The sequence below is a fragment of the Pleurodeles waltl genome, chromosome 7 (assembly GCF_031143425.1).
Source record: "Pleurodeles waltl isolate 20211129_DDA chromosome 7, aPleWal1.hap1.20221129, whole genome shotgun sequence".
In the NCBI taxonomy this organism is placed as follows: domain Eukaryota; kingdom Metazoa; phylum Chordata; class Amphibia; order Caudata; family Salamandridae; genus Pleurodeles; species Pleurodeles waltl.
Window position 1 is genome coordinate 1,059,863,655 of NC_090446.1, and position 25,853 is coordinate 1,059,889,507.

A 25,853-nucleotide genomic window follows, 5' to 3' on the forward strand; every position below is an offset into this window, starting at 1 on the left:
ATCTACTGGGTTTTCACTCTGATTTACACCAGGTATCCTCACGCTCTCATGTGTGGTAGGCACTGTGTTTTTTGGTGGGTTGTATCCGTGAACTGCATATTCCAGGCAATATAAGCATGCGACGCACTCCGTCTTTCAAAACTGACCTTATGGCAATATGGTTTTAATCAGCAATAAACAGCCAGTAAAAAAAAAAAAAAAAACATTTTCATCCTAAGCAAATCAAAATAACACTTATTTTACGTTAAAATCATGTAATCATTCATGTGGATTTAATTCGAAAAAAGCATGACAATGTAAAAGAAAACGTGGCTACTGTCCTGAAAAAAATATACATTTTCATATTTAGAGAAATGTTTTAATATTCTTTACAAACTGTACACAATTAATACACCTGTACAATTCTTTACAATATCTAGTGCTCTCCGCCTTCATACCTCCAACATTCATAAGTTACAATTTGTCAAGTACATAGCACAATCCATTGTTGATTACAAAATGACAACGTAGTTCTCCAGCAAACAACTTAAGCACGGGTGTTTTGGACTCCCTTTAATCACCGAGCTAAAATGAAGCCGTGTACAAAAACAATCAAGCACAAATGACTAAAGAGAATACAAATAGCTGCCATCAGAGCTTATGTACAACCTTTGTAGCATTCCACCTTGTGTAGATCTTGAAAGTAAAGACGGGAAGAAGTACGATCACAAAAAAAAAAAAAAAGTTAAGTGGTTCATTTTAGTTCCGATTCCATTTCAAACTTTACTGGGTTGGGAGCAAGGAGTATGAGACCAGTTTTCTGCAATCTTTATAAAAAGTTTACAAAATTAAATTGGCACTTCTCTCAAACAGCATATATAACTGAGTTTTTCAAAAGACCAGTTCGCCTAAATTAGGCAGTGCCTTTGAAAGCCAAGCAACTTTTGGGGAAAAATAATGTACAAATCTGAAGAGTTAAAACAAAACCTATCCATTTACAGACCTGTAGTCACACACCATGTTGCAGGATACTAAATCGATTGCACGCATCTTAGTAACATCATAAAATGCAGCAACCAAAGACCCTACCGAATTAACACAGAAAACCTACACAAATGCTGAAGTTGAGAGTTTAAAAACTGTAGCAACACTAAGGAACGATAAAAACTGGAGACCAGTGAGTGTTGGAAGTTCAGATTATCTTATAAAACTAAAAACTGGCAGTGGGCCTGTATCAAAAATGTGAATGTCTATTGTGTATAGTGCAGAGCAGTATGCTGTTACACGGATTGTTTCGCTGTCACCCAGAGCTCTCAAGTTGCCAGATCATATGCGTGGGTAGCCAGTGTCCAGATTTTGTCCTCCTATTCTGATACTTGTAGTTCGGAATTTTTAGAAAACACCAGGACGCAAAGAAAACTACTCATTGAAGGAGCGGAGATTTCAGCCACTGCCAAAGAGACACAGTATTTGTATTTCATCCAAAACAAGTAAACCTAGAAAGCGTTTGAAATATCACAACATCTTTCACCAAACGGTGGAAAAGCACCAATTATGAAGACCCACACTTTAATAAAACAGCCATGAACCTTACAAACCAGCAGATGCATGAAGGCTGTCCACGCGGTGGAGTTCACCAACTAGGCTCCCGAATTAACAAAGGGGTTAAAGTCCAAAACGACATTCATTTCAGGCGCTCTAAAACTGCAAACACTCAACTAAACGCACGTACATACTTAAATAGATCAATTTCACAAATACATTTTTTTTAACTAAATATACAGTGGGAAAGATGCACATGTGCTTTCCCTTTCCCGACACCATTGTCCTCATCATGACTGCAATATGTAAAAGGTTTCACTGTGACATTACGAGCAATGGCTGAAGTGTCAGGAAGACTCGGATTACTTTCTTCCAATTATGCCTGGGTAGACTGGTGAACTCTAGAATAACCAAAAAATGCAAAATTAAAAGTTTATTTCTTGTAGTGTCACTGGGCAGAAGCAGCCATAAAAGATTTGGGACTGTATTCTGGACAAATTATTTTATGGTGTCACGCACAAGATCTAGGAAAGACTAGGGAAAATCAGCTGCAAGGCTCAATAAAATGGTTTTTGGTAACTCCAGGTTTATTCCTTCAAAATAATGCAGAAACCTGGAAAAAAAAAAGAAAATGTTTACTTGTCGCAACAATGTTAGACAATATAATGCATTTTTAATTGACAAAGAAATATATCTGCCAACGATGTTGGTAGTCACTGTAGCTTTGTATTACAGAAAAACACTTGTTTTACCTGGTCCATTACAGCTAGAGGCCATTCCTATTTCAAAACCAGTGTTAGTATGTCTTTGGGGTTGATAACCGGTTTCTTGCCTTCAGAAAGGCTCTGTCTTGTGGATATCCTCTAACCACCGTTTCTTCACCTTTAAAATATTCCCAGGCCTCAGACTGGATTTGAAAACCTCATAGCTGTGGTCCCCCACACTGCTACATGGCGTTGTGAGGCTCCATGTTGACTTCATCTTACCCCAGAAGTGAATGAGCAGAGCCACATTAAGTTTCTTGCTATAGTCATTCTGCGCAGAGCACAAACCGGTACCAATGTGCACATCTCCAAATTAGGAACACTCCACAGAACAGGGAGGTGGGAGGACGGTGCAGAATCTGGGGTTAGATAGAGCTTCTGCCAGAAAGACTATAGATTGATACTTCAAGCAGCAGACTCCTCACCTTTGGAATAGATAGAAAAGCAGTACCTCCTGAAAGTGAAGGATCTATGGAGTGGGTTCAGACCAGAAAGACTGAACGAGCGAAATGCCATTCCTGCTGGACCTGGCTGTCAAGGAAGTTAGTGCTTTGTGAATGTGCATGGATGTCCAGGTCGCACACTGGCAAAGGTCAAGGACAGGCACCCTGCATGCCAATACAGTGGTGGTAGCCTTTGCCCTGGTAAAATGGGGCTTTGCTCCTACTGGAGGCTACTTAATGCTGGAATATCCACCTCAACACTGCATCGCTTTTCCAATTCATTGCCAAGAGAATCCAACAAAAAGTTAATCATTCCCTGGATGGTCTTTGGTATGATTGATGTAAAAGCTTAAAGCTTTTTTGGGTTAAAGTCTTTGAAGCCTCTACTACTTTGGTGGGTGTGCAGGGTGTTGGTGGGGGGGTGGGGGGGGGGGGGGGTAGTAGATGAGTGATGGTCTGCCCAAAGTGAAAAGGAGTCACAACCTTTAGCAAGAAGGCCATCTGGGTCCTCAGCATCAGTTTGTCTGGGGGGGGGAAAGGTGGCGAAGAGCAGAATCACAGAGGGTGTGGAATTCACAAGTGACAAACTGAAGTGATTGTGATAAGGAAAACAGCCTTTGGGGTCAGGAGACACTATGTATTGGCTCAAAGGAAGTACACAAAAATGCCAGGACCACAATCAATTCCCACTGTGGTATCACAAATTATTTGGGAGGAAACATATGGGTCAAAGCTTCAAAGAAATGCACTGCAATAGACGATTTAAACAAGGACGAGGAGTCTGGTAAATCTAGAAATGCAGAAAGGGTCAACAAATAACGCTTAATATAGTGCCCATTGCAAGACCTTGCTGGGCAAAAGACTAAACAAACAACAACATATCTGACAGATTCAACACCAGTCAATACATTTGTCCCAGTAACTGCCATAAAGAGACTTTGTGAAAGAGTGCCTGCCATCCATGAAGACCTCAACCACTTCTGGTGCAAATCAAACGCAGATAACTGCTGTTCAATCCCAATGGATAGGTGTCATGCATATTGGCCATCGTGTTGCGGGGCCCAGCCTGCTGCTGCAACAGAATATCCTCCAAAAGTGGTAGCCTTATCAGATGGTAGATGCTCATACCCCAATTTTTCAGGTAGGACACTTCTACCCAATGCAGAGCCACTATAACTTTGACACAGCTGTTCCTGATCATCTTCAGAACCCTGGGCAGGAGAGGCCGAAAGGTGTACAGGAGTCTTGGTGTTCCACTCCAGTTCCAAAGGCATAGACGACACAAAAAGATATATCCACCAGCAGTAACTGGACTAGACACCTCTGGGGATCTTTCGGGCTAAACAATGTGCATCAAAGGGAGTCAGAAGAGTACCAAAAATACAAGGTGTGGCCTCCTTAAAGACCTTGACCTGCTGCGGTGTCGCCAATGGCAAATGAGCTCAGTGCATCAGGAAAAATTGTGGAATTGGCTCCTCAACTGCAGATCGGGAGCAAGAGGAAAACTTGATGGCCTCACACCTTCTCTTGAGATAGGGTGGCTGGATGGGGTAGAATCCCACTTTGCGTTCTTATATTTCCTCTTCAATTTTGACTTCTACTTACTGTACAATCAATATAAAAATGTATAGAGCACGCTACTCACCTGTGAGGGTCTCAAGGCGCTGGGTGCGGGAGGGGGGGTTGGAAGGTAAATAATGGAGGGTAGCGGGGGTTACTTTTCGAACAGCCATGTCTTGAGTTTTTTTTCTGAAAAGCAGGTGGTCTTGGGTTTTGCAAAGGTTTGTGGGGAGGGAGTTCCAGGTTTTGGAGGCGAGGTAGGAGAAAGACTTGCCTCCAGAGGTGGTGCGTTGGATGCGGGGATTGTGGCTAGTGCGAGGTCGGCAGATCGGAGGTGGCGTGTGGGAGTTCACTCTTTTGTTGAGGTAGGTTGGGCCGGTGTTGTGGAGGGATTTGTGTGCGTGGATGAGGATCTTGAAGGTGATCCTCTTGTCTATGGGGAGCCAGTGAAGGGATTTGAGGTGTGGTGTGATGTGTTCGTGGTGGGGCAGGTCCAGGATGAGGCGTGCGGCTGTGTTCTGGATTCTCTGGAGTCTGCGTTTGAGTTTGAATGTGGTGCCGTCGTGATGAGGGCGTTACCGTAGTCTAGCCTGCTGCTGATGAGTGCGTGTGTGATGGTCTTCCTGATCTCTGTGGGAATCCATTTAAAGGTTTTTTTCAGCGTGTGGAGTGTGTGGAAACAGGATGAGGTGACTGCGTTGATTTGCTGGGTCATGGAGAGGGAGGGGTCTAGGATGATGCCGAGGTTGTGTGCGTGGATTGCGGGGGTGGGGGCGGGGCCTAGGGCAGTGGGCCACCAGGAGTCGTCCCATATGGTTTTGTTGGGGCCGAAGAGGACTATTTCTGTTTTGTTAAAGTTGAGCTTGAGGTGGTTTGTCGTCATCCAGGTGGCGGTGTCAAGGAGTGCAGCGTGGAGGTTGGTTTTGGCGGTGGTGGGGTTGGGGGTGAGGGAGATGATGAGTTTGGTGTCATCCGTGTAGGAGAGGATGGTGATTCCGTGTGGACGGAGGATGTTGGCGACAGGGGTCATGTAAATGTTGGAGAGTGGGGCTGCGGGAGGACCCTTGGGGGACTCCGCATATGATTTTGGTAGCAGTAGAGTGGAAGGGTGGGAGGCTGACTTTTTGGGTTCTATAGGTGAGGAATGAGGTGAGCCAGTCTAGGGTTTGTGTTGAATTCCTGTGTTGTGGAGGCATGTGCGGAATGTGTGGAGGAAGACAGTGTCAAATGCTGCAGAGAGGTCAAGGAGGATGAGTGCGACGGTCTCGCCCTTGTCGACTCTGGTTCTGATATCATCGGTACATGCGATGAGGGTGGTGTCCATGCTGTGGTTTTTGCGGAACCCGGATTGTGAAGGGTCCAGTGTGTTATTTTCCTCAAGGAAGTGGGATAGGCGGGCGTTGACTATTTTCTCTGCAACCTTGGTGGGGAAAGGGAGGAGAGAGATAGGGCGTTAGTTGGAGAGGTTGTCCGGGTCGGCTTTGGGCTTTAAGAGAGCGGTGATTTCTGCATGCTTCCAGGGGTTTGTAAAGGTGGCGGTGGCGAATGAGGTGTTGATTATGTCACGAAGCTTGGGGGCGTTGGTGGGGCTGGCTTTGTTGAAAATGCGATGGGGGCAGGGGTCGGAGGGGGATCCAGAGTGGATGGAATTCATGTTTTTTTTTTCCAGTTTCTTCGTCGGCGGTTGGTGCCCAGGTGGTGAGTAGGTTTGGGGGGGCTTGAGGGGCGTCTGAGTTGGGTGGGTGAGAGGCGTGTGTGTGGTGTGAAGCTGTTGTATATGTCCAGGATTTTGTGGTGGAATAGGTTGGAGAGGGAGTCGCAGAGGGTTTGTGTGTGTGTGGGGTCTATGTTGCTGGCTTTGGGTTTGGATAGCTCTTTAATGATGGTGAAGAGTTCTTTGCTTTTATGGGAGTTGTTGTCAATGCGTTCCTTGTAGTGTGCTCGTTTGGCGGTGCGTGTGAATGGTTTTTTTGAGGGTGGAGAAGTTGGTTGTTGAGGGTTCTTGTCGGCAGGCTTTCCCCGCTTGGCAGCATTTGCGCTTGGAGTTCAGTGGTGAACCATGGGGCGTTCTTGATGTTGCGGGCGGTGATGTTTTTTCTGAGGGGGGCTAGTGTGTCTGCGCAGGTAGTGATCCATTTTTAAAGGTTGTTGGCCACGGTGTTGGGGTCGTTGGTGTAGAGGTCATGCAACAGTTGGGAATTCAGGCGTTCTGCGGGGATCTTGTCCCACATGCAAAATGATGTGGTGTGTTGGTGGTGGCGAGTGGGGGGTTTGGCGAAGGAGAAGTGGACGCAGTGGTGGTCGATCCAGTGGAGTTCGGTGGTGTAGGTTATGTGTTGGCTTGAGGTGAAAATTGCGTCAAGTGTGTGTCCTGCTGAGTGGGTGGGTGCTGTGACCAGTTGTTTGAGTCCTAGGTTGGCGAGGTTGTCTAGGAGGGAGGAGGAGTTGTGGTTTTGAGGGTTCTCCAGGTAAAAGTTGAAGTCACCGAGGAGGATGTAGTTTGTAGAGGGGAGGGCGTGCATGCTGATGGTGTCTGCGATGGCGTCACAGAGGGCGGGCGTGGTCCTGGGGATCTGTAAATTAGTGTGCCTCTGAGGGTGGTGCTCTTAATGTGTATTAGGAAGTGCATGTGTTCTGCGCTGTCAATGGTGTCTTGGGAGTTAGTGGTGACTATAATGGTGTCTTTGTGCAGGATGGCGATGCCACCTCCTGGCTTGTTAAGGCAGTCTTTGCGTTGGAGTTTGTATCCCATGGGGGTGGCTATGGCTATGCCGGGTTCTGAGGAGGGGTTCGTCCAGGTTTCCGTGAGGAAGACGATGTCAGGTGTGTGTGATGTGATGAGATCCCAGAGTTCTATGGCATGCTTGTGTAGGGAGCAGGTGTTAAGGAGCAGGCAGTTGAGATGGTTGTGGTGGGTGTTGTTGATGTGTCGTAGGGTGGTGTTGCTGTGTGTCGTACGATGGTGTTGCTGTGCATCGTGGTGGTGTTGTTGTAGGGTGTATTCAGGTTGTGAGGTGTTATGTGGTTGGGCTGGTTGATGGGTGCGGGGCTGTGCAGGTGTTTATTGCGTTGGGGTTTTGTGTTTGGTGGGGGGGGGTGGTGAGGGGCGTGAGGGATGTGGAGCAGGAGAAATGGCAGGTGTAGCAGGTGAAGGGGCCCTGTGTGTGTGGGGGGCTGGATAGGGTGCAGGTGGGGCAAGGTCCTGGGTTGAGGGAGTGGAGGGCGAGAGGGGAGTAGAGTTGTTTGGGGGGGATGGAGGGAGGGGCTGGGTTGTGGGGGACCAGGGGTACTGGCGCTGGGCACGGTCCAGGCACAGATGGATGCAGACGGGCTTGCCTCTGGCGCGCCTATGCAGCAGCCGCCATTAAGAGGGTGGGGTGGGAGGGTGGAGCAGCTCTGAGGACGGAGGGTGACAATGGGTGTGCGCAGGGGAGGCAGGGGGAAAAGAACAGGATCCCAGAGCTACGTACACAGCAATAAGATACAGAAATGTAAACACGGCACAAAACTAAAATAACTACATCCTTGGCATTAACAAATACAGAAATGGGAGAAAAAATACGGCACAATACTAAAAGGCTACGTACACGGAGGTAATAATACAGGAGAGGAACGAAGAACACGGCACAATGCACAATGCTAGTTAGCTACAAACACAGCAGTTAGAGAAATACAGAGAATGAGAAAAGACATGGCTAGATGCAGAAAGTAGGAAATACGTACACAGCAACAAAAGCGGAGGAGGAAAGAAAGTGATTACAAAACAAAAAGGGTTACTTACACGGGAGTTGGAGCTGCCTACCACTAGGCACCAGAGATGAGGCGCCGGCAGGTGCCTGCGGGTGGAGGAGGGCCTCAAACTGGTGTTGAGGCAGCAGTCGGATGGGTCAGGGGCACGGGGGCAGGCTGGTGGAGCCAAGTGGACTCCTGGCCAGAACTAGAACCGATAACAGACTGAAGAACTGTCATGGGATCAGACTCTGGAATGATTCCGTGCCCCGAACTTTAGGCTGAAGCAGGACTAGGACTTAGCAAGGCCCAAGACTATTTCCTAATTAACATGAATAAAATTTAAACTTTGATATTTTGTCATGAAAAGAAAAAATATCAATGGTTCATCAATAGGGTAAGAGTGGATTAAGTTATCTCCTATGGATACTTTGGATTACATTTTGGGTCAAACAGACTGGAAACCACATCTGAATTCCGTTAAAGCACAAGCACTTCCTGTGTCCTGGGGTTATGCACATTCAACAGGGTTTATGGAGGTTGTGATATGATCCCGGTTTCACAAGCTTTTAAGGCGACGGTGAAAGTTTTTTTTACGGTAAAGAAATGTTTTTTGCATGAGTGGATATTATAACTGGAGTGTTTGAACCCTATGAAACTGTGAATAAGATTTTGGAAAAGGTTACGGGACGGAGAGGACAACATTTCCTATTTTGTAAAAATATGCTTTTAAGTACTGCATTGTTGTGGTCTTCGAGCGCAAGAGAGCTTTTATGGACATATTTTACTTTGCTCTCTTTACATTCTCCCAAGTTAGGAGTGCACACAAAATGCCCTAGGTGGACTTGAAAATATCGGTCACCCACTAAATTGATTCATGGTCTGAAGATGTGCACCCCTATAACTCAGGATTGCCTGACGTGGTCAGCAAAACACTATTTTGAAATACAGATTGGGTATTAACTTAATATTGTATATGAAGTTATCCAATGTGACTCAAATGTTGGTGGATACTGCAATTGTGGTATAAATGAAATGTACAAGGTCACACATTTTACTGGAGTGTTGGTTTTACATTGGTGAAAGGCGTAGGTTTTTAAAGTCCATTTCAATGAAATATATTAAAACATTAGGTAGCCTTAAGGTGTTTATGTGCTATGCATTCATTAGAGGTAATAATTGCATGTGAGATTTTTTTTTTACATAAACAATAGAAAAGAAAAATAAGGTGGATAAATTCATTTGGGAATTTGTATTTTAATGCATTTATAGTAAATCTTGTATTTGAACATCTTAAAATATTGAGATGAGTTGTTTAATGTTAGATATGTCTGTTTTACAAATTCAACAGTTTAATGGACTATGGGCCCAATAAACGCACTTTCTGACAGACTGACTGTCCTATCTGCGGCAATGTACAGCTCTGCTTCACAGGCCTGAATCGCCTTTGGGTGCATGATGGCAGACTTACTGCATGACAGAGTTGTGCCTGAGCCCAAACACCCAAAGGTTCACCTCATGTAGGTCCATAAACATCCGTTTTCTACAGTTAGTGCAGAGTTTAAACCCTGTGATTTTAGGAGGATAACAAATTCTCTTGCTCCCTAGATTTAGATTGGAAGGTTGTTGAATACTGATGAAAGAAGGATCAGAGCTCCAGATCAGTGTTTGAAAGCATGGAAAGAAAGGAACTGATGTCGCTCATGGGAGGTGCTTATATACGGCTTTGGTGTGCTACTTTCCAGTGCGGTGCTGCACAGTACCACCTAGCGCCACACAGGAATACTGCTACAAAAAGTTTCCAAATAGCCTGCTGCCTGGGGAATATTCTAAAGGTGAGGCCATATACGGTTAAAGTGTTCATCAGGAAGTGCATTCCTGCTATGTTAACACGAAAATGGAACACAGATGGTTTGGGCAAGCAAGACCTACACTAGCTGCTTTGGGCAGTAATGTATTTGCCAGAAGTGCCAGAAGGATTCAAGACTAGTGCATGAAAATCCACCTAGAGGAAGCCTTGAAACCCCAAAAACGAACATCCTGTCAGAGTACACCTCATTCAAGCGGTCAAAGAGGATTTCTTTCAGTACCTAATTTGACTAACCCAAAGCAAGGCTTTCTCGGGAAGGCTGTAATGTAGATAGTTATTTCATTCAATGGGTATACAGTTTAAAATAATGTATTCATTCTAGAGTGGTAGAATGCGCCTCTACCATTCTCAAGAGGGGTACCGCTGGAGTAAAGGAAAACCAAAGCTAAAAAAAGGAAAATGCACTGGATGCTTTAGAAGTTTGTCCTCGTCAAACATAGTGAAAGTCAGACATACATTTAAACCATGAAATTCTCAATGTATTTGCTTTAGACCTGTTTATGCAGAGAAAACGTGGTAGTCTAAAGATTCCGCAAACCAAGTCGGCTTCTTTGAGTTCCTCTACAGTTCAATGTGTGTCTGGATATTGAGATGGTTAATCGCTTAGGAGTTCATCATTTTAGGTCATCCAAATGGTGGTCTCTGGATCTTGCAGTGCAATTTACTAACTACTGGATTTGCCATGTGTGGTATCTAGCATTTGTCTGCATGGCATTTGCTTGTGATATAGTAGGTTCTGGGTTCTATATAGTAAGGCAGTCAGTGTAGAGAAGAAAGACTGCTGGAGTTTGAAGTCCATTTGTAAGGATAAACTGATTTCACCTTTACTTCGAGTCTTGACTCTTATTTGGAGACCATTACTACACCATCTTTTGGAAAGATAGGCTGAAGTGATCAAAGGGTTGGTGTGATACTGGTCTAATTGCCGTTATGTTTAAATTTGGGTGCGATCCAAGGGTAAGGGCTAAAAAAACAGTCTGACGCAGTGCCATGGCAAGTTCATGGTTTTAGCGGGGCACACATCTAGGATATTCAACGGAGGAAGCACACTGTAAAACTACACAGGCAGACATAATGCTTTTGAGAGGCTGGACTCAATGTGCTTTCTGCCTTTCTGGAATGCGAATTTGGCTCTCTTGACAAAGACAATGTAAGGCTGTGTTGATGTTCATAAGCCCTAAGTTAGGTGGCATGATGTATTTGGAGATAGGATGGTTAAAGGTTTGGGGAAGTCTGCTTCTACCTTTGCCATCCTTGAGAAAGTGCCATTACTGGTTTCAACAGGGGGAGGGGATAAGCAACACCACAACAAAAACAACAACAAAAAATAAAGCTGACCATGCGGAATGTACTGTGGCACTCATGTAAAGCGCTTCTTTGCCCTTGGGCCCACTGTGCATGGGGAAGGGGATGGCTAGCAAACATGTGCACTTTTAAGAGGTGCAACTACAAGAAAAAAACAGAAGCTCAGAAAGTGCGAGCAGTGGAATTAGACTGGGCATAGAAGCAGTCAGGTGTGTAGAATTTAATAAAATATCTACTTGTCCATGGGACAGGTTGCTTCTTAAATCTAATTGTCCTGTAAAAAAAAAATTACTTGGCCTTTTGGTGCCATGTAGTGCAGCAACAATTTATGCAGCAATCTCATTATGTAAGAGCTCTGATAATAGCCTCTATGATCATGCTGGGGCTACTAATATATTAGAGCTTGAATATGTGCAGTTTCAATTCCTACAATAGCAATTTCCTTATTTTGCTACCTTTCCGCAGATCTACATACTGGGGCTGGAAGAAGCAGTAAGCAATAGTTCCAGGGCTGGAATGCCTTAGAGACCCCAAACCTACTAACTTGCATGTTTTAAGGATTCAGCTCTTCTCTAATGTTTTACCATAATGAGAAAGGATAGAAATTTACTCCTGACAATGGCAGAAGTAAAAGTTCTTCCAGGGTTGGGGAAAAAGGTGGTTTGAAGGAAACTGAACTTGTAAACACTCAATAGATTTGCACATGAGCAAATCTACACATGCATATTTGCTCGTGCTAAACTACAGTTCACAAATATTTTCTAGGAGTACGATTTCCTGGTCTACTTCTGCAAATTCTTGTGAATTCATGACAGCCAATAATTCAAGGACATATACCATGGGTGCACTTTTGTGAATTTCTTTAAGGATTGGGTCCCTAATTAGGTCTGGCATTAACAAAGACATTTGTGTTTTTATTAAACTTCTATTTCTCTATCTATTAGCTGGCTTTACTGAGAGTGATAGCATTCTGCTCTCCCACAAGGAGCATACTGCAACACAAAGTAGTTTTCTTCAGAGCCAGGAATTACTGTGGCAATCAGTGGCATAATGAAACTGGAGGGGGCCCCCTGCAAAGAACATGGAGGGCACTTCCTCCAGACTCTCGGGCAGGTCCTATTCTGAGGGGGCCACCTGGAGGGGTCCCCCACACCACAGTGGGACCTTTGTTATGCCACTGGTAGAAATGTGTGCTTTGAGACAAAAAAACTTTTTTTGCCAGTGTTTGTTACAATGGTGAGGGCCTGGCAGCTCACATAACAATGAAGTGTTACAAAAGCCATGCCAAAAGAGGACATGCATTGACGCGACCAAAAGACTCACAACAAATGTCAGATCAGTTGACCTCGCCAGTGCTGGTTTGTTTTCATGCTTCCCATAATGTTGTTGAAAATGGTTACACTGATTTTCCATTAAGAATATATATATTTATTTTAAATACTAGCATGCATCAACACATTATTCTAAATGATGCTTCAAAGAAATAGAACCTAAAATTTCATAGTAGTGAAACTTGTTTTTCCCTACTTGCATTTTTTATTTTGAAAGCAATCATCACTCTTGTTAAAAGCTTCTACAAATATTTGCATCTAATTAGAAGGCATTCCGGGAGTATTATACTTAGCCTCATTTTGTTAAACCTTTCAAACGTGTGCACACTTTTTATTTTTTTAACTGAACCACTTCAGTAGTGCAGTGTGGCCTTAAAAGGTTTATTTACAGGCGCTCACCCTAATAATAAAAGGCTTTTCATTAATGAACCATAAATACAAGATAGAACAGCATCAACATATGGACACTCATATTACGTCCACTGCAGAGAGTTCCCTTCTCTGTAAATTGGCAGCCAAAGTGTTCGTGCTGCAGGGGATTGGGCCTACTCGTCCCAGGGGCAAAATAAACATGAAAACTTGTTGCCCTTGACCGCAAACAATATTTCCCGGACGTCGGGCTATAGGAATTCCACATCCCTGAGCAATACTTTGGCCTTGATCCAGAAAAGGACAAAGACACACTTGCTGACAAACGAGCAGCAAGGAAATGAGTGACAATGAAGCCAACCATTGGTAAGTAAGGGGCAGGCTCTAAGTTGATTGTAAATAAACAAAATGTGCTGTATCAGGCGAGACCTATAAAGTGACAGTCTGATTTAACCCCTTCTGTGCCCAGGATGATATGGTTACGCTCTGAGGCACAGTGCTTGTGTGCCCAGGATGTAACCATTACGTCCTGGGCACAGAGCCCAGAGGGAGCGCTAGCACTCCCTCTGTGGGGTTCCCCCCCCAAGGCAGGGATGGAAGGGGAAGAACTTCCCGCTTCCACCCCGACCCCCTGTGACGTCAGCGCGCGATCGTGCGCTGATTGTCACAAGGCCTCCTCCTTTGCACTGGAAGCTCAGCTTACAGCGCGCTGATCGGAAGAGAAATGCAAAGCATTTCTCTTCAGATCACGTGGAGGAGGCAAGAGAGGCTTCGAAGGGAAGGAAAGTAATTTCCTTCCCTTTGAAGTCTCTCTCTGCGTTTCAAAAGCCAGATTGTAAAGCAATCCGGCTTTTGAAACGCCCACTAGACATCAGGGATTTAATTTTTAAAAGGAAATTGGCATGAGGGAGCGACCCCTTGGGCAAGGGTCGCTCCCGGGGGGCATTTTTTTTTTTTTAAGGCCTTTTCTGCCCCCCCCGGGGGCAGAAACCTCTAGGCACCAGGGATAATTGTTTTTTTTAAATTTAGTTTTTAATTTTAGAGGTGGAGAGCGACCCCTTAGGCAAGGGTCGCTCCCATAGGGGGCAAATTATATTTAGGCCATTTCTGCCTCCCTTGGGGGCAGATTGGCCTATTTTTATGAGGCCAATCTGCCCCCAAGGGGGACAGAAACCACTAGACACCAGGGAGTTTTTTTTTTTTTCATGAATTTCACGCAAGGGGAGCGACCCCTTAGACAAGGGTCGTTCCCCTGGGGGGCAAATTTATTTTAGGCCATTTCTGCCCCCTTGGGGGGCAGATCAGCCTATTTTAATTAGGCCGATCTGCCCCCAAGGGGGGCAGAAACCACTAGGCACTGGGTGATTTTTGTTGTTGTTGTTTTACAGATGGGGAGTGACCCCTTAGACAAGGGTCGCTCCCCTGGAGGGGCAAATAGTATTTAGGCCATATCTGCCCCAAAGGGGGGCAGAAACCACTAGGCACCAGGGAACTTTTTTTTTTTTTTGCTGTCACGCAAGGGGAGCGATCCTGTAGGCGGACGTGGGGGGGTGTGTAATTTATTTTAGGCCATTTCTGCACCCCCCTCCCCCGGGGGCAGATTGGCCTATTGTTATTAGGCGGCAGAAACCTCCAGGCGCCAGGGCAAATTTTTTTTGTGTGTTTTTTTTTTTTTTTTTTTAGAGACGGGGAGCGACGCATTCGGCAAGGGTCGCTCCCCTGGGGGGGAGGGGAGGGGGGAGGGGGGGGGGGGGGGAGGACTTTTGGGACTTCCAAGTCTTCCTTTGTGGCAAAAGTGTGCCTGCTTTTCCACACAGGTGCACAACAGATTGGGCAAACCTGTCACTGACATGCTTTTAGTGGAACACACCCTCCACTTTACCATGGAGCTTAGATTTTATGGCAAGACCGGAGGCTCATATTATGCATTTTCTTTTCTTGTTTATTAAATAGCAGCAGTCAAGAAAACAACAACTCCCATAAGGCCAAACGAAAAATGGCCAATGGGAGAGAAACAGTGGTCTTAAGCGCCCACCAATGACAGGGCACCAAACCCCTAAATACATTTCTTGACTGTGAACAGCCTTCTTTTCTTGCTGCTCGCAGTCAAGATAAGTATTACTTTCTTCTGCTCGTATTATTATTGTTTGCTTCTACATTTTTATTGTCTGTTTTATATTAACTGTGGTGTTTTGCCTATGCGCAGCTTTGGTGTCCCACTGTAATCTTCCCCAGTTGGCTCGTTGCCGCATATTTCATTTTATCAGCACGGCTCTCCTCGCGCATCAGCATGCCAAACTGACGTTTCTGTCAGCGAGTCTTCATTCTGACAGAAACAGAAGCGTTTACTGTTGTTCTTCGTGTTTAATACAAGCCCGCATTGTTTATTTTATCACCTGTTTCAGCCGAGTCCTGCATTCCGTACCCGCCCACAGGCGGAGCCTCAATCGTTTCTGCTAGTCTGCAGAGAAGATTTAACCCTTTCAGGTAATTTTTTCTCTTTCCTATTGCTGTACCCATTTTCTTCAAAAATGGAGGTCTCTTTGGGCAAGAATGGTTCAGAGGAGGATGAACAAATGAATGAACAATTAACTGAGTTCATTCAGGGCTCTGTTGAACAAGCTGTTGTAACTTCTATTAACAAATTATCAAAGAATCTGGAGAATTCGATCTTAAGCTTTGTCTCAAAGACTATTCTGGCCCAATCTACGGGGAAAGCAGAAAACACCTCATTAAAAAAAATATTTAAAAAAATGTCTCAAAAAAGGCGTTGGTGAGTGAGGTTTCCTCACAAAAGGCGGAGGACGAGGTTCCTCACAAAGCTCCTTCTAAGGAGGGTTCTTCTATTTTAAACTCTAAATCGTCTGTAAAGTGCGCTAAAAAAAAAAAAAACAAGCATCTTACTGCATCTATTGTTTCCAATATTTTGGATACTGACGATGCGGATTCTGATTCCACTTCTGATGTGTGCAATTCAGATGATGATGATTCTGTTTTGCCTCCTCCTTCAAAGAAGGCGAAATTAATGGCGCAAGAGGCTGCCCAACCTCTAATCATATCATATCACTGACCCCAGTGTGCTGTGGTGACGCCTACCTAGGCACCATACGTGTCCCTTCTGGAGCAGAAGGCTGACTGTGCTACCTACTGGCAAGCAAGAGTACTTCTAAAAAAAATAAAAATTAAAACAATTCTGTATTCAGTCTGACGCCTGGAGATAATTCTATGGTAAGGAATCGACGGCTAGAAGTCTATCAGATGAGCAATCTCTGCTGTCATCACTGCAGCTGTGGATGCCTCCTATGGGGCAAAGGAGACAACACACCCCAAGAAACAACACTCGTTTGACAGGGACGAGACTGGCTGTAATCCAGGGAAGGCAAAGTTGTTGGACACAATTCACAAAGAGGAGTTATTCGAGCAAAAAGCAGAGCTCTTCAAAAGACTCCATCACTCACATCATGATAGAAATTCGACCTCTGGTTGCCTCTAAGGAGAGTAGAGAGCTCAGCACTTTAACCTTGGTTGAATGGTCCCAAGATAAACCTTTATAGAGGTTGTCACATGCACAGAAATTATATTGGAGCTTTGCGTTATAGGTGGTTACACATTGGTCTCATCTGCACTGAATTCCTGATACAAAGCATGAATACTTACATTGGTAAACTACGTTGCCTGATGAAGTGATTAACTATTGTGAAATGTGTTGTAATTGAAGTTCTTACAAAGACATGAAGATGAATTATTAGCTGTGCATAAAATAACAATAAATTACAATGTTATAACATTTATATGACTGAGAATGAATTATTATTATTACTGACTCACAATATTTGGCCATTATTTCTATATATATGTGCTTGAAGAGATGAGGATATCGTCAACTCTACTCATTGGGACCCAGGCAAACTAACAGGTCTGTACAAAGATGTCAGGTGTTTGGACTTCCACCTCATTGGCTAACATTAGGTAGTTTCAAGTGAGGTGGAAGTGCTGCTAAACGAACACTGTTGTTGAGCCTATGGCTTTTACCACTATTTATTGCCTTTAAAAGTGTTTAGGATACCCAGCTTGGCGGCAGGGAATGATTGAACCATGTGAATCTATGAGAAATCCAATGCTTAAGAACTTGGTTGTGTCCGCTCTCTGAGAAACATTGCAGCTGTCACTATTGCTTTTGGGAAAAGGTTACTAGTGAAAGAATCTGACATTTTAAAATTATTTTTATATACATACATTTTCAGCAACAGGAGCAGACATGACTATATTTTAAAATCTTATGCCCACCTGACAAGAATAATATAGATGTCATTGAAAAAGGTATAGTCGCACCTCACTGAATGCCCACAGTAACACTGGAGCCATGTCAGACAATCATGTGTCAGAGAACCCCCTCCCCCCGCCAAAACTAGCAAGGTTTATTACACGAGTATGCAGTATAATACAAGAGAGTCACAAATATGCCTACAGCCCAGATCGGTATATTGAGGGGACAAATATGTCTAGGCTGTGAGGCACTCAGGAGGAAAGGGGTGTACAGCTCAGCCTGTTCATTACTCCCAGACAAGTCCTGCAGCTCCCTTCCCAACTTCATGGCAGCTCTCTGCTTATCCAACCTCAGTGCAGTATATTTCTTGTATGGTTTAGGGATATTAAACACATAACCTAGCAGGGCAACCAAGGGAGACGGGTCAAAAGTACCTTCATTCATCACACAGTGCAGCTAAAAATTGCAACCAATATTCCGCAATAGGTGGATAATCCCAGGCAAAGGTGAAGGACTTTATACCTGAAAGAGTCCTAACAACATATAGAAAAGGTAGGAACTTAAAGAATCTTTTGAGTCCTAGTTTCACCACCATTGGTGTGGATAAAACGTGGCTATCTACTAGGACACTAGGTTTCTACAAGTGCGGGGACTGTGGGGTGTGCCGTTGGGCATGCCACAATATCAAAGATTTTGTACAGGGAGACAAACACTACACGATTAAGTCACTGATAAACTGCAATACCACCTTTGTGGTATACATAATACGATGTAAATGTTCTAAAATGTATGTGGGTAGCACAATACGTGCACTCAAAGTAAGAATAGGTGAACATGTTCGGGCTCTGAAGAATCTTGATATTAGATACCCAATTGTTTCACATATTATGGAATGTGATTCACAGATGATTCAGAAATGCTTTGAATTTTTTGGACTTGAACACGTTCTTAGAGACCCAAGGGGTGGCAACAGAGAATTGGCCCTTCGGAAAAAAGAAGCATTATGGATTATGAGACTTAGAACTGTTGAGTGTGGCCTCAACTCTGATAGGGAACTGGAATTTTTCTTAGGGAAATGAAGTGAAGACTGAAATGATTTGTTGATGTAACATGATGATACACTGTACATTGTGATGACTACAACAACCAAAATTCTCCAACAATTCACAAATGGTTATTAAGCGCTGGAACAGGAATATATCTTTAGTTTGTTATATTGATTAAATCATTTCATTACTTAAACTGATTAAATCACGGATTGGTGCTTGATTTGTGGCACATCTATTTGGGCATAGTGTAAGACGTTGACATGGAATTCAAATAATTGGTGAAAAAAGGGTAAAAAATTGGACATGGTGGATTTTTGGTTTTAATTTTGTCTGATGTAATGGGAGTTAGATAAGGAAACAAATGATACAACAGTGATGACTAGTACCCGTCTACAAGGTACATCGTAATTTGTATAGCTGTCCGAAGTAAAAATAGAAGTAGAAATAAGTTGGTCCGGTTTGGCTTTGCACTGCGGACTCACTAAGTGTTGCTAGATAAAGTACAACGAACATGACCGTTAGTCCGTTGTTTGTCTCTACGGTCGAAGACTTGAACTCACCTCGGAAGCGTATTTAACTACCGGGTGAATAAGACGCGCTGTGCGTACTCGCAACACGGCGTCTTTTTACTGTGTTTGCCAGTTTGGAATTTCGTCGGAGGCACTCAGGTAAATGCACGGAGATATGGCAGCGCTATTAACAGGTTTTAATTTTTTTTTTTGGGAGAAGAGTACTAATGATAAAACTTTTCCACATAGATACGCTTTGGAGTTATTGGATTGACACATTGTGTGTACTCGTCACATGGCGTCCTTCATTACAGATTACTGATTTAAATAACCGCTTATATTAGCCAGGTGAGCATTTAAGCCAGGGCAGTTTTATCGTAGAGACTACATGTAACTTGGAAGTTAATTAATGGTATACTATTTTACATTGTAGAACGGCATTGGATTATTCCGTATAAAAGCTCTGATGGGAATCTTTATTATTGGAAGATTTAACGGAGGTATTATATGTGAAAATTACCTTTATTTGAAATAAACAGGACTTTGACTATAACATGGAGTTATCTTATTGAGTTTTGTTTGTTGTTGTTTTGAATACTAGAGACGAATAATTAAAGTCAAGTGGTGAGTAGTCATATAATTAAGACAGACGTAGCTAATGTAATTAGCACTAGCATTAAATGGGAAGATTGGTCATTTTAGTGCATTATAATTTGTAGATGGCATGCAACACATTGGTGTAATTAATGACACGGAAGGGTTCCTGTTTATTACTCGGAGGAGTGTTTTTGGTGGTGTTTTCACTGTGTGATACTAATGCATGACGATAGCACAATCCCCCTTTTCAGGTATACCATGGATGTTTGGGGTTGGGGATGCCCCATTGGTGTTTGATTTTTTACCCTTTGTCATTTTTCACATAATTCAAATATCTTTTCAGTTTAAGGTTGCTCTATCAGATTTTACTAGATTCTTTATATACCGTTTTCTCCTTTGGGACTTTTGGAGACCTTTTGAATTTTCAAGTTGGAGCATTTTGGTTTCTTTAATTAAATTAAACTATTTTACATTTAACTTGCCTACAAAAATCTTTTCAGCCCTGAAGAAGTCGTTTGGGATGAGAGAAAACACTGTCCCGAGACGAAACACGTGTTGGCTTGAATTATAACAACATGACGGATGATTTACAATGAATTGATTGTCACAAATTGGCTCGAACGGTAAAAATTTGACGGACGGGTTATAATGAATGTTTAAATTGATTATTATAATTGTAATTAAATCTATAATGTGTTTTGAGGCATGAATTATATAATCATGGACATACTATTTGTTTTGAATTAGTTTATGCATAACAATAAATGTTTTGATTTTTGAGTAGCTAAACCGAAAATTATATTTGAATGGATTTTTCTGTTGGAAAGTTATTCTATGAAGACTGGATTCTAATAATTGTTATAAGAGGTACCGCACATTGTTGTGATTAGTTTTGAGGTTCCTTTGGAACTTTTTGGAGGGTTGGGTGATTACCCTCGTGCAGGCATCCTCTTTTCTTGAGATCTTCGGTCTATTTGAATCTTGAGCGCCTTGTGAATCCTAGTATTTCACCCCATTAGTAAGGCCAAAGGTGCATGGGTTGCATATCTCCAACAATTCAAACTGTCAGCCATGCCAACTGGTGTGTAACAGAATACATTTATAATAACATTTCTCTGGTTTGCTAACAGTAGGCTCACTGTTCCCAACTCATACCCCAATTTCAAAGCCTATTTTTCCTACTATTGAAATGATCCACTTTCAGGTCATTTAACACAGTGTTGTACATATCAGTAATTAAGTAAATGCAGAAAGCGTCTGATATTATCATGGTTAGTAATTTCCACTCCTCTGGCAGTGAAGTAACAACCTTTCTTAAATAGATGATGGCATAACATGTTAAATATTTTGTGATTACACAGGTCTCAGAGTTCTTAGCCGTCTACTGAATAGCTTTATCGCTATTGCCTCATTAGGTACTCAATACATGGATTGCAAACAAATGGCATTTGGGAAGAACATATCTGTTCAGTTTTACAAACCACAGCTAGCCTAGATCATCTTAATGAAAGGCACCCAACCTGCCAGTGACCGAGGTATCATATTCCATTTCTACATTTGTGAAGACAATTTAACAATGCATTTCTGAGGCTAACATAAGGGGCATTAACCCATGATGTTGAATGCCGAGGTTACGGATGGGTGAGCATTGCAACTTTATTGGGAAGACATGAACTGGGGTTGGGCATACCATAGTGAGAGGAGGCATGACCAACTTCAACCAGTTAATGGTCAGGTCCGATCACCCACCATAGTTCATAACTTTCCTAATTATATTAAATTAAAACTCTGTGTTTCTGACTAGCAGGTACATATCAGCATACATTGATTACAGAACTCACTGGGACCAAAGAGTAATCCCGCTATAGTGGTGGACCTCTAAGTGTTCTTGCTAAGGGTTCTATTGCAAAAGCAAATAGGATTGATGACAGGGAGCACCCCGTCTAGTATTGCTCTCTATTTTTATAGGAAGGTTATTAATTGCTCATCTTTAGTATACCTTGCAGGAGGGTATAAAGCAGTCTTACCCACTGCACTACGGCTTTACAGTTGACAGTAAAATGAAAGAGAGGTCAAGAAATATCAAGGCTAGTAAAGGAACTTCTCTCTGATATAAATACAACCTCAGGTCGGAAGCTAGACTGATGGTTAAGAAGAAGGTGGCTGAATTATGTTCGTTCTTGGATCGGTCATCTACCTTGACCTTGCACAGAAGGTTCGGAGGGGAGGTAATTTGCTATTAAGTGGTGATCTGCAGATGGATTTACCATGGGGATGATGAGTGTTTCAAAAGGCTTAGGTTCACCCCTGCTCAGAAGAATGTGTTAATTGGGTTTGCTGTATCTAATATTATGGAGAGCACGAGTAGTGTGTAGCACGAGACTGAACGTAGAACACTTTTACCATGTAGCATAGGGCTTTCCAGCTTCTAAGTGTCCAGAGGTGAGAAGGATGTTAAGTAGACTGCGATAGTGGTGGGATGGTAGAGGGAGTGTTCTGATGAGTGGAGAGATATCAAGGTGGTCTTCACAATGCTGTGAAGTTACTCTTAGGGTGCTCTTCAGAGATTACGGATCCGACAATTAAAAATACATTTTAAGATCGGTTATTATCGAGTGCTTGGTGATATACTTGACATAGTAAGTAATTCTTCTAGACTCTTAATGGCTTCTGGTCTATTCTGTGGTCGGGTTAAGGAAAAAGGTGACTGAGTTGTAAAACTGTCTCAGCAACATTTGTTGTTGTTGGAATCAGACAGGAGGTCATTGATGTCAAGTGCCTGCTTCAGAAGTCAAGTTATGTTAAGGCAGATTGTACTGTGAAGGCTTTCAGGTACGAGTGTGCTCTTCAGCAGATAATTTTTGGTCTCAATTGGATAACAAGGTTTGATCTCAGGTTAAATACATTGGAAAAGCATGCATCAAGGGGAAATGTTTATAAATAAAAAAAAATAAAAAAAAACCTTCAATAAGAAAGCATCCATTTAAAGAAAAAGTTCCCTAAATTGTTTCATATACAACTAATGGTGTAAAATGGAGATGTGGCAAAACAATCTAACAAAAAAAGTCTCCCTATCCACATCTCCATTGCCAATGGCCTTAGACAGCAAAGAATTACACATCACTACCGTAACAAAGTTAAGAGACCCTTTATTTTTGTTGTAAACAGATTTATTTTGGGTGACATTTTGGCTTTGATCTGTGAAAAAAGGCAGTGGTTCAGCAGTGTTATTTCAACACATGGGACTTTTACATTTTGATTAATGAGACCTAAAATGAATCAGAAGTGGCAGAGATGTATTACTTAGATATGAATGAAAGGTGTTAACTTCCAGGATAGGTGCAGGTGAGACTCATCAGAAGATGAATTGTTACTGCTGAGGCTCCGGGCTTTCTCTACAGGAATCACTGATTGACTTTACACCTTCCTCATACAAAAAAAGTTCATTTTCATGGGTAAGTGGGACAGCGATTACATTTCTAAAAGATCCTGATTTATGTGGCTCTGACAGAAGATGGCATTTCCAGGTGAGGTGTAAGGAGGGCACAAAGGGGTAATGAATGTGGCTGCTGCCCACCGTGTGGGGGTACCTAGGGCACAACGGAGACCTTCCCTGACATTGTAGAGATAGACTGCAGAAGGGTTTGACTGTAGTGGAACAACCCCCCATGCCAGAGACTCTTCCTCATTCTTTTACTATTTACAAGTCCACCTTTTGACCGAACTGCAGAGAGCACACAGAGGACGCAGCAGAAAGTTTGTAGCCAGCACTTGAAAGTGATTAGCTGCTCAGAACAGTAGAGGTAGCAGGAACCTGCTACATTTGGTATATATTAAACATTAGTTGGAACCATAACAGTATGGAGGAAAAACAAACAGGCAAGCGCTTACCTTCGTTTCCACTTTTCCTGCTCTTTGACTTTCTCTGATTTACAGATGTTACGAAGGATTGGTAAATATTCCACAATACTGGCTCGTCTGTTTCCCACAGTCATGAGTGAGCAGTTCGAAAATACGTTTTTGATCAGCAATATTCTTTTCTGCGCAAGACTGTTAAACAAATAACCCAAAATGAATTCTTCACATTGTTTCACAGGCAACCGTGAGCTCATGAAAGTAAATTGCTGAGGCTACATCATCAGCATTTGATACTATTATTCAAGATGTTTGAGACGCACTATGCATGTGAATGGGAACTGTAGACAGTTATTTTTATATGGTGCTATTACCAATCATTGGGCCCACTTTGCTCTATGACAACATCAGGAGAGTGTGAATACAGTAAGTAATATGGCATACTTTCAGAAGTTACTTTAATAGCTAAAATATCCACATTTGAAAACATGAAGGTTAAGGTGGTGCATCCCACAACTAAAAAACCCATGAAGGGTTACTAAAACACTACTGTTTAATAACTGTTGCTCAGTCAAACTACAATAGACAGCTTTTAGCAAAACAGTTCTTGAATGTTCTTTACTTGTGGTTACTTGGGACCATATAACACACAAGGCACTCGTGCAATGCTAAATAGAAATGTGGTGTATGCCACAGCAAAGCATTTCAGGAGAAAAGTCTACATCTCAAATTAGCTGGGGTATGTTCAGTATTTCCTTTCAGGTACCACTACACCAACATTACACCAAAGGCTACCTCAACATACAGATTTACGGTGGTCTGCAGTTTATATACTTTTTGAATAGATACCTTTCAAACTTACCTTACATCAACTGCTGACTGGCTGAAAAACACCTCCTCTCGGTATTTAGGTAGACCCAGAGTTAGTTCTTCTGTTGGATCTTTTCCTAATTTCTTACATGCATCCATCGAGGAGCCCATAGCTTTAGAAATAAGGGAGCAACAGTTCTGAAAACTGAGCACTTCCACTGTAGCCTTGAGTTCACCACAGCTCTGAGAATGCCACCAATCTCTATTTTCTATTCTATACTCATCACAAAGACCATTTTTCATGCAGCCATCAGTCCAGTTATATTCCATGTCTTTTCTCTCATTTTGCTCACCAACTTCACTGTAAACGCAGCAATCTAAGAAAGACACATCCTCCAAAAATTTGGTCAGCGAGTCTAGACACTGAGAAACGAGAAATGAACACTGTTGTTCAGCTGGCGTTTGAATTCTCTTTTCAGAGTTATTTGGCGAGCCTTGCTCCAGGCCTTTATCTGTAGATTGTAAGTCATCTTTGATTTCTTCAGTATTTGAGGAAGGCAAGGGGTTGGGCAATGTCAGAAATTCCTCCCCAGAGTTATAATCACAGTTGTAGAAGTCCTTAGACTGATCTAGCTTTCTTTTGCGCTTCATCTGCATAGACATTTTTATTGGGCTATCCTCTTGAGAACAACCACTGTCCGGGTTAATATTTTCATGATTCGTTAAAAGTTTGGCATCCGAAGCAACTGCGATCTTTTCACATTCAGTTTTAGACACTGGCAGCGGCAAAAGTAGTTCTATATTATTAAATATGAAATTAATATTCCTCATTTGGAACGTCTGCAGTAGCTGCACCAACTTTGTCCACTGTTCAGTCTTGGTGATATTGTACTGTCAGAATAAGGGAATGACAGATTATATACTCTGCAGATCATGATCCCAAGTCAATATCATCACACTATGTACGTCAAGACACACCTACCATAACCAGTGTGATTGCATAGAACCAATAACTATTTCCTACATTGGCATCCAGTGCATGGCATATCTATTAACGTAAGGTTCAACTGGCTACATAGAACTTGTACAGAAGCATACAGTTTGGTGACAGATAAGGACACCCTATATGTCATTTCTCTGTTGTCTTTTAGGCAAAACTATATGGATTCTTGTTCACCCTTGCATTTACACTAATACCGCTTCCACCATTGTTTTATGGAAACCACTTACTTTGTATGTTTGCACCACTTCTGTAGAAATTTCTCAAGCAGGCACTTCATTTTCAGTTTCAAAATATAAGCGAATGCTTTAAGACTTCACACCAATAATCCAAGTTTTTCATTCTGACAACTATCATACCTTACCTATTCACCTTGCCTCAATTTAACACTTTCAGTCAGCTTGCAGTAGTTTAAATTGTAAAGAGAATGTATACACTTCTCTGATTCTAAACAATCTCATTTGCCCAACTCACATTGAAATCTAAACATTAGACAAAGGGAAAATGGATACTGAGGTAATCTAAAACTAACTCAAAAGAAAGACAGGCAAGACTCAATGACTAAAATATTAAGCATTGCCTAAAACTGCTTAAGTATGATTTTTATAAAATGTATAAGTAGAAGTAATTCTCACTAGTGACCTAGTCCAGTTCCTTAACATAGCAGTCCACTATTCAGATCCCATGGAAGATTAAAGTTACTGGAGAGAACCATATATAAAACATCAGGGAAATGATGAGAGCCTTCAATAACGTTGATTCTGATTAATAATGTTCTCCTTCCCCACAACTTGTATGCAAATTCATGGTTCCAAGGAAGTAACCCATCCCACAATTCCTCCCTACACCCAGCTCTCCTGAATCACACTAGCCA

General features: G+C 42.6%; 1 protein-coding gene across 2 annotated transcripts in view; it reads right to left on the reverse strand.

Moving 5' to 3' along the window:
* Positions 1-250: 250 nt before the first annotated feature.
* The window catches only part of ATAD5 (ATPase family AAA domain containing 5), a 260,968-nt gene continuing 235,365 nt past the window's right edge, over positions 251-25,853 (reverse strand). For both annotated transcript variants that reach the window (XM_069199992.1, XM_069199991.1), the window contains 3 exons: positions 24,032-24,870; positions 23,206-23,364; positions 251-2,134 (listed from right to left, as the gene is read on the reverse strand). In XM_069199992.1, the coding sequence (XP_069056093.1) occupies positions 2,056-2,134; positions 23,206-23,364; positions 24,032-24,870 (1,077 nt within the window). In that variant the 3' untranslated portion in view covers positions 251-2,055. The remainder of the gene's footprint in view (positions 2,135-23,205; positions 23,365-24,031; positions 24,871-25,853) is intronic.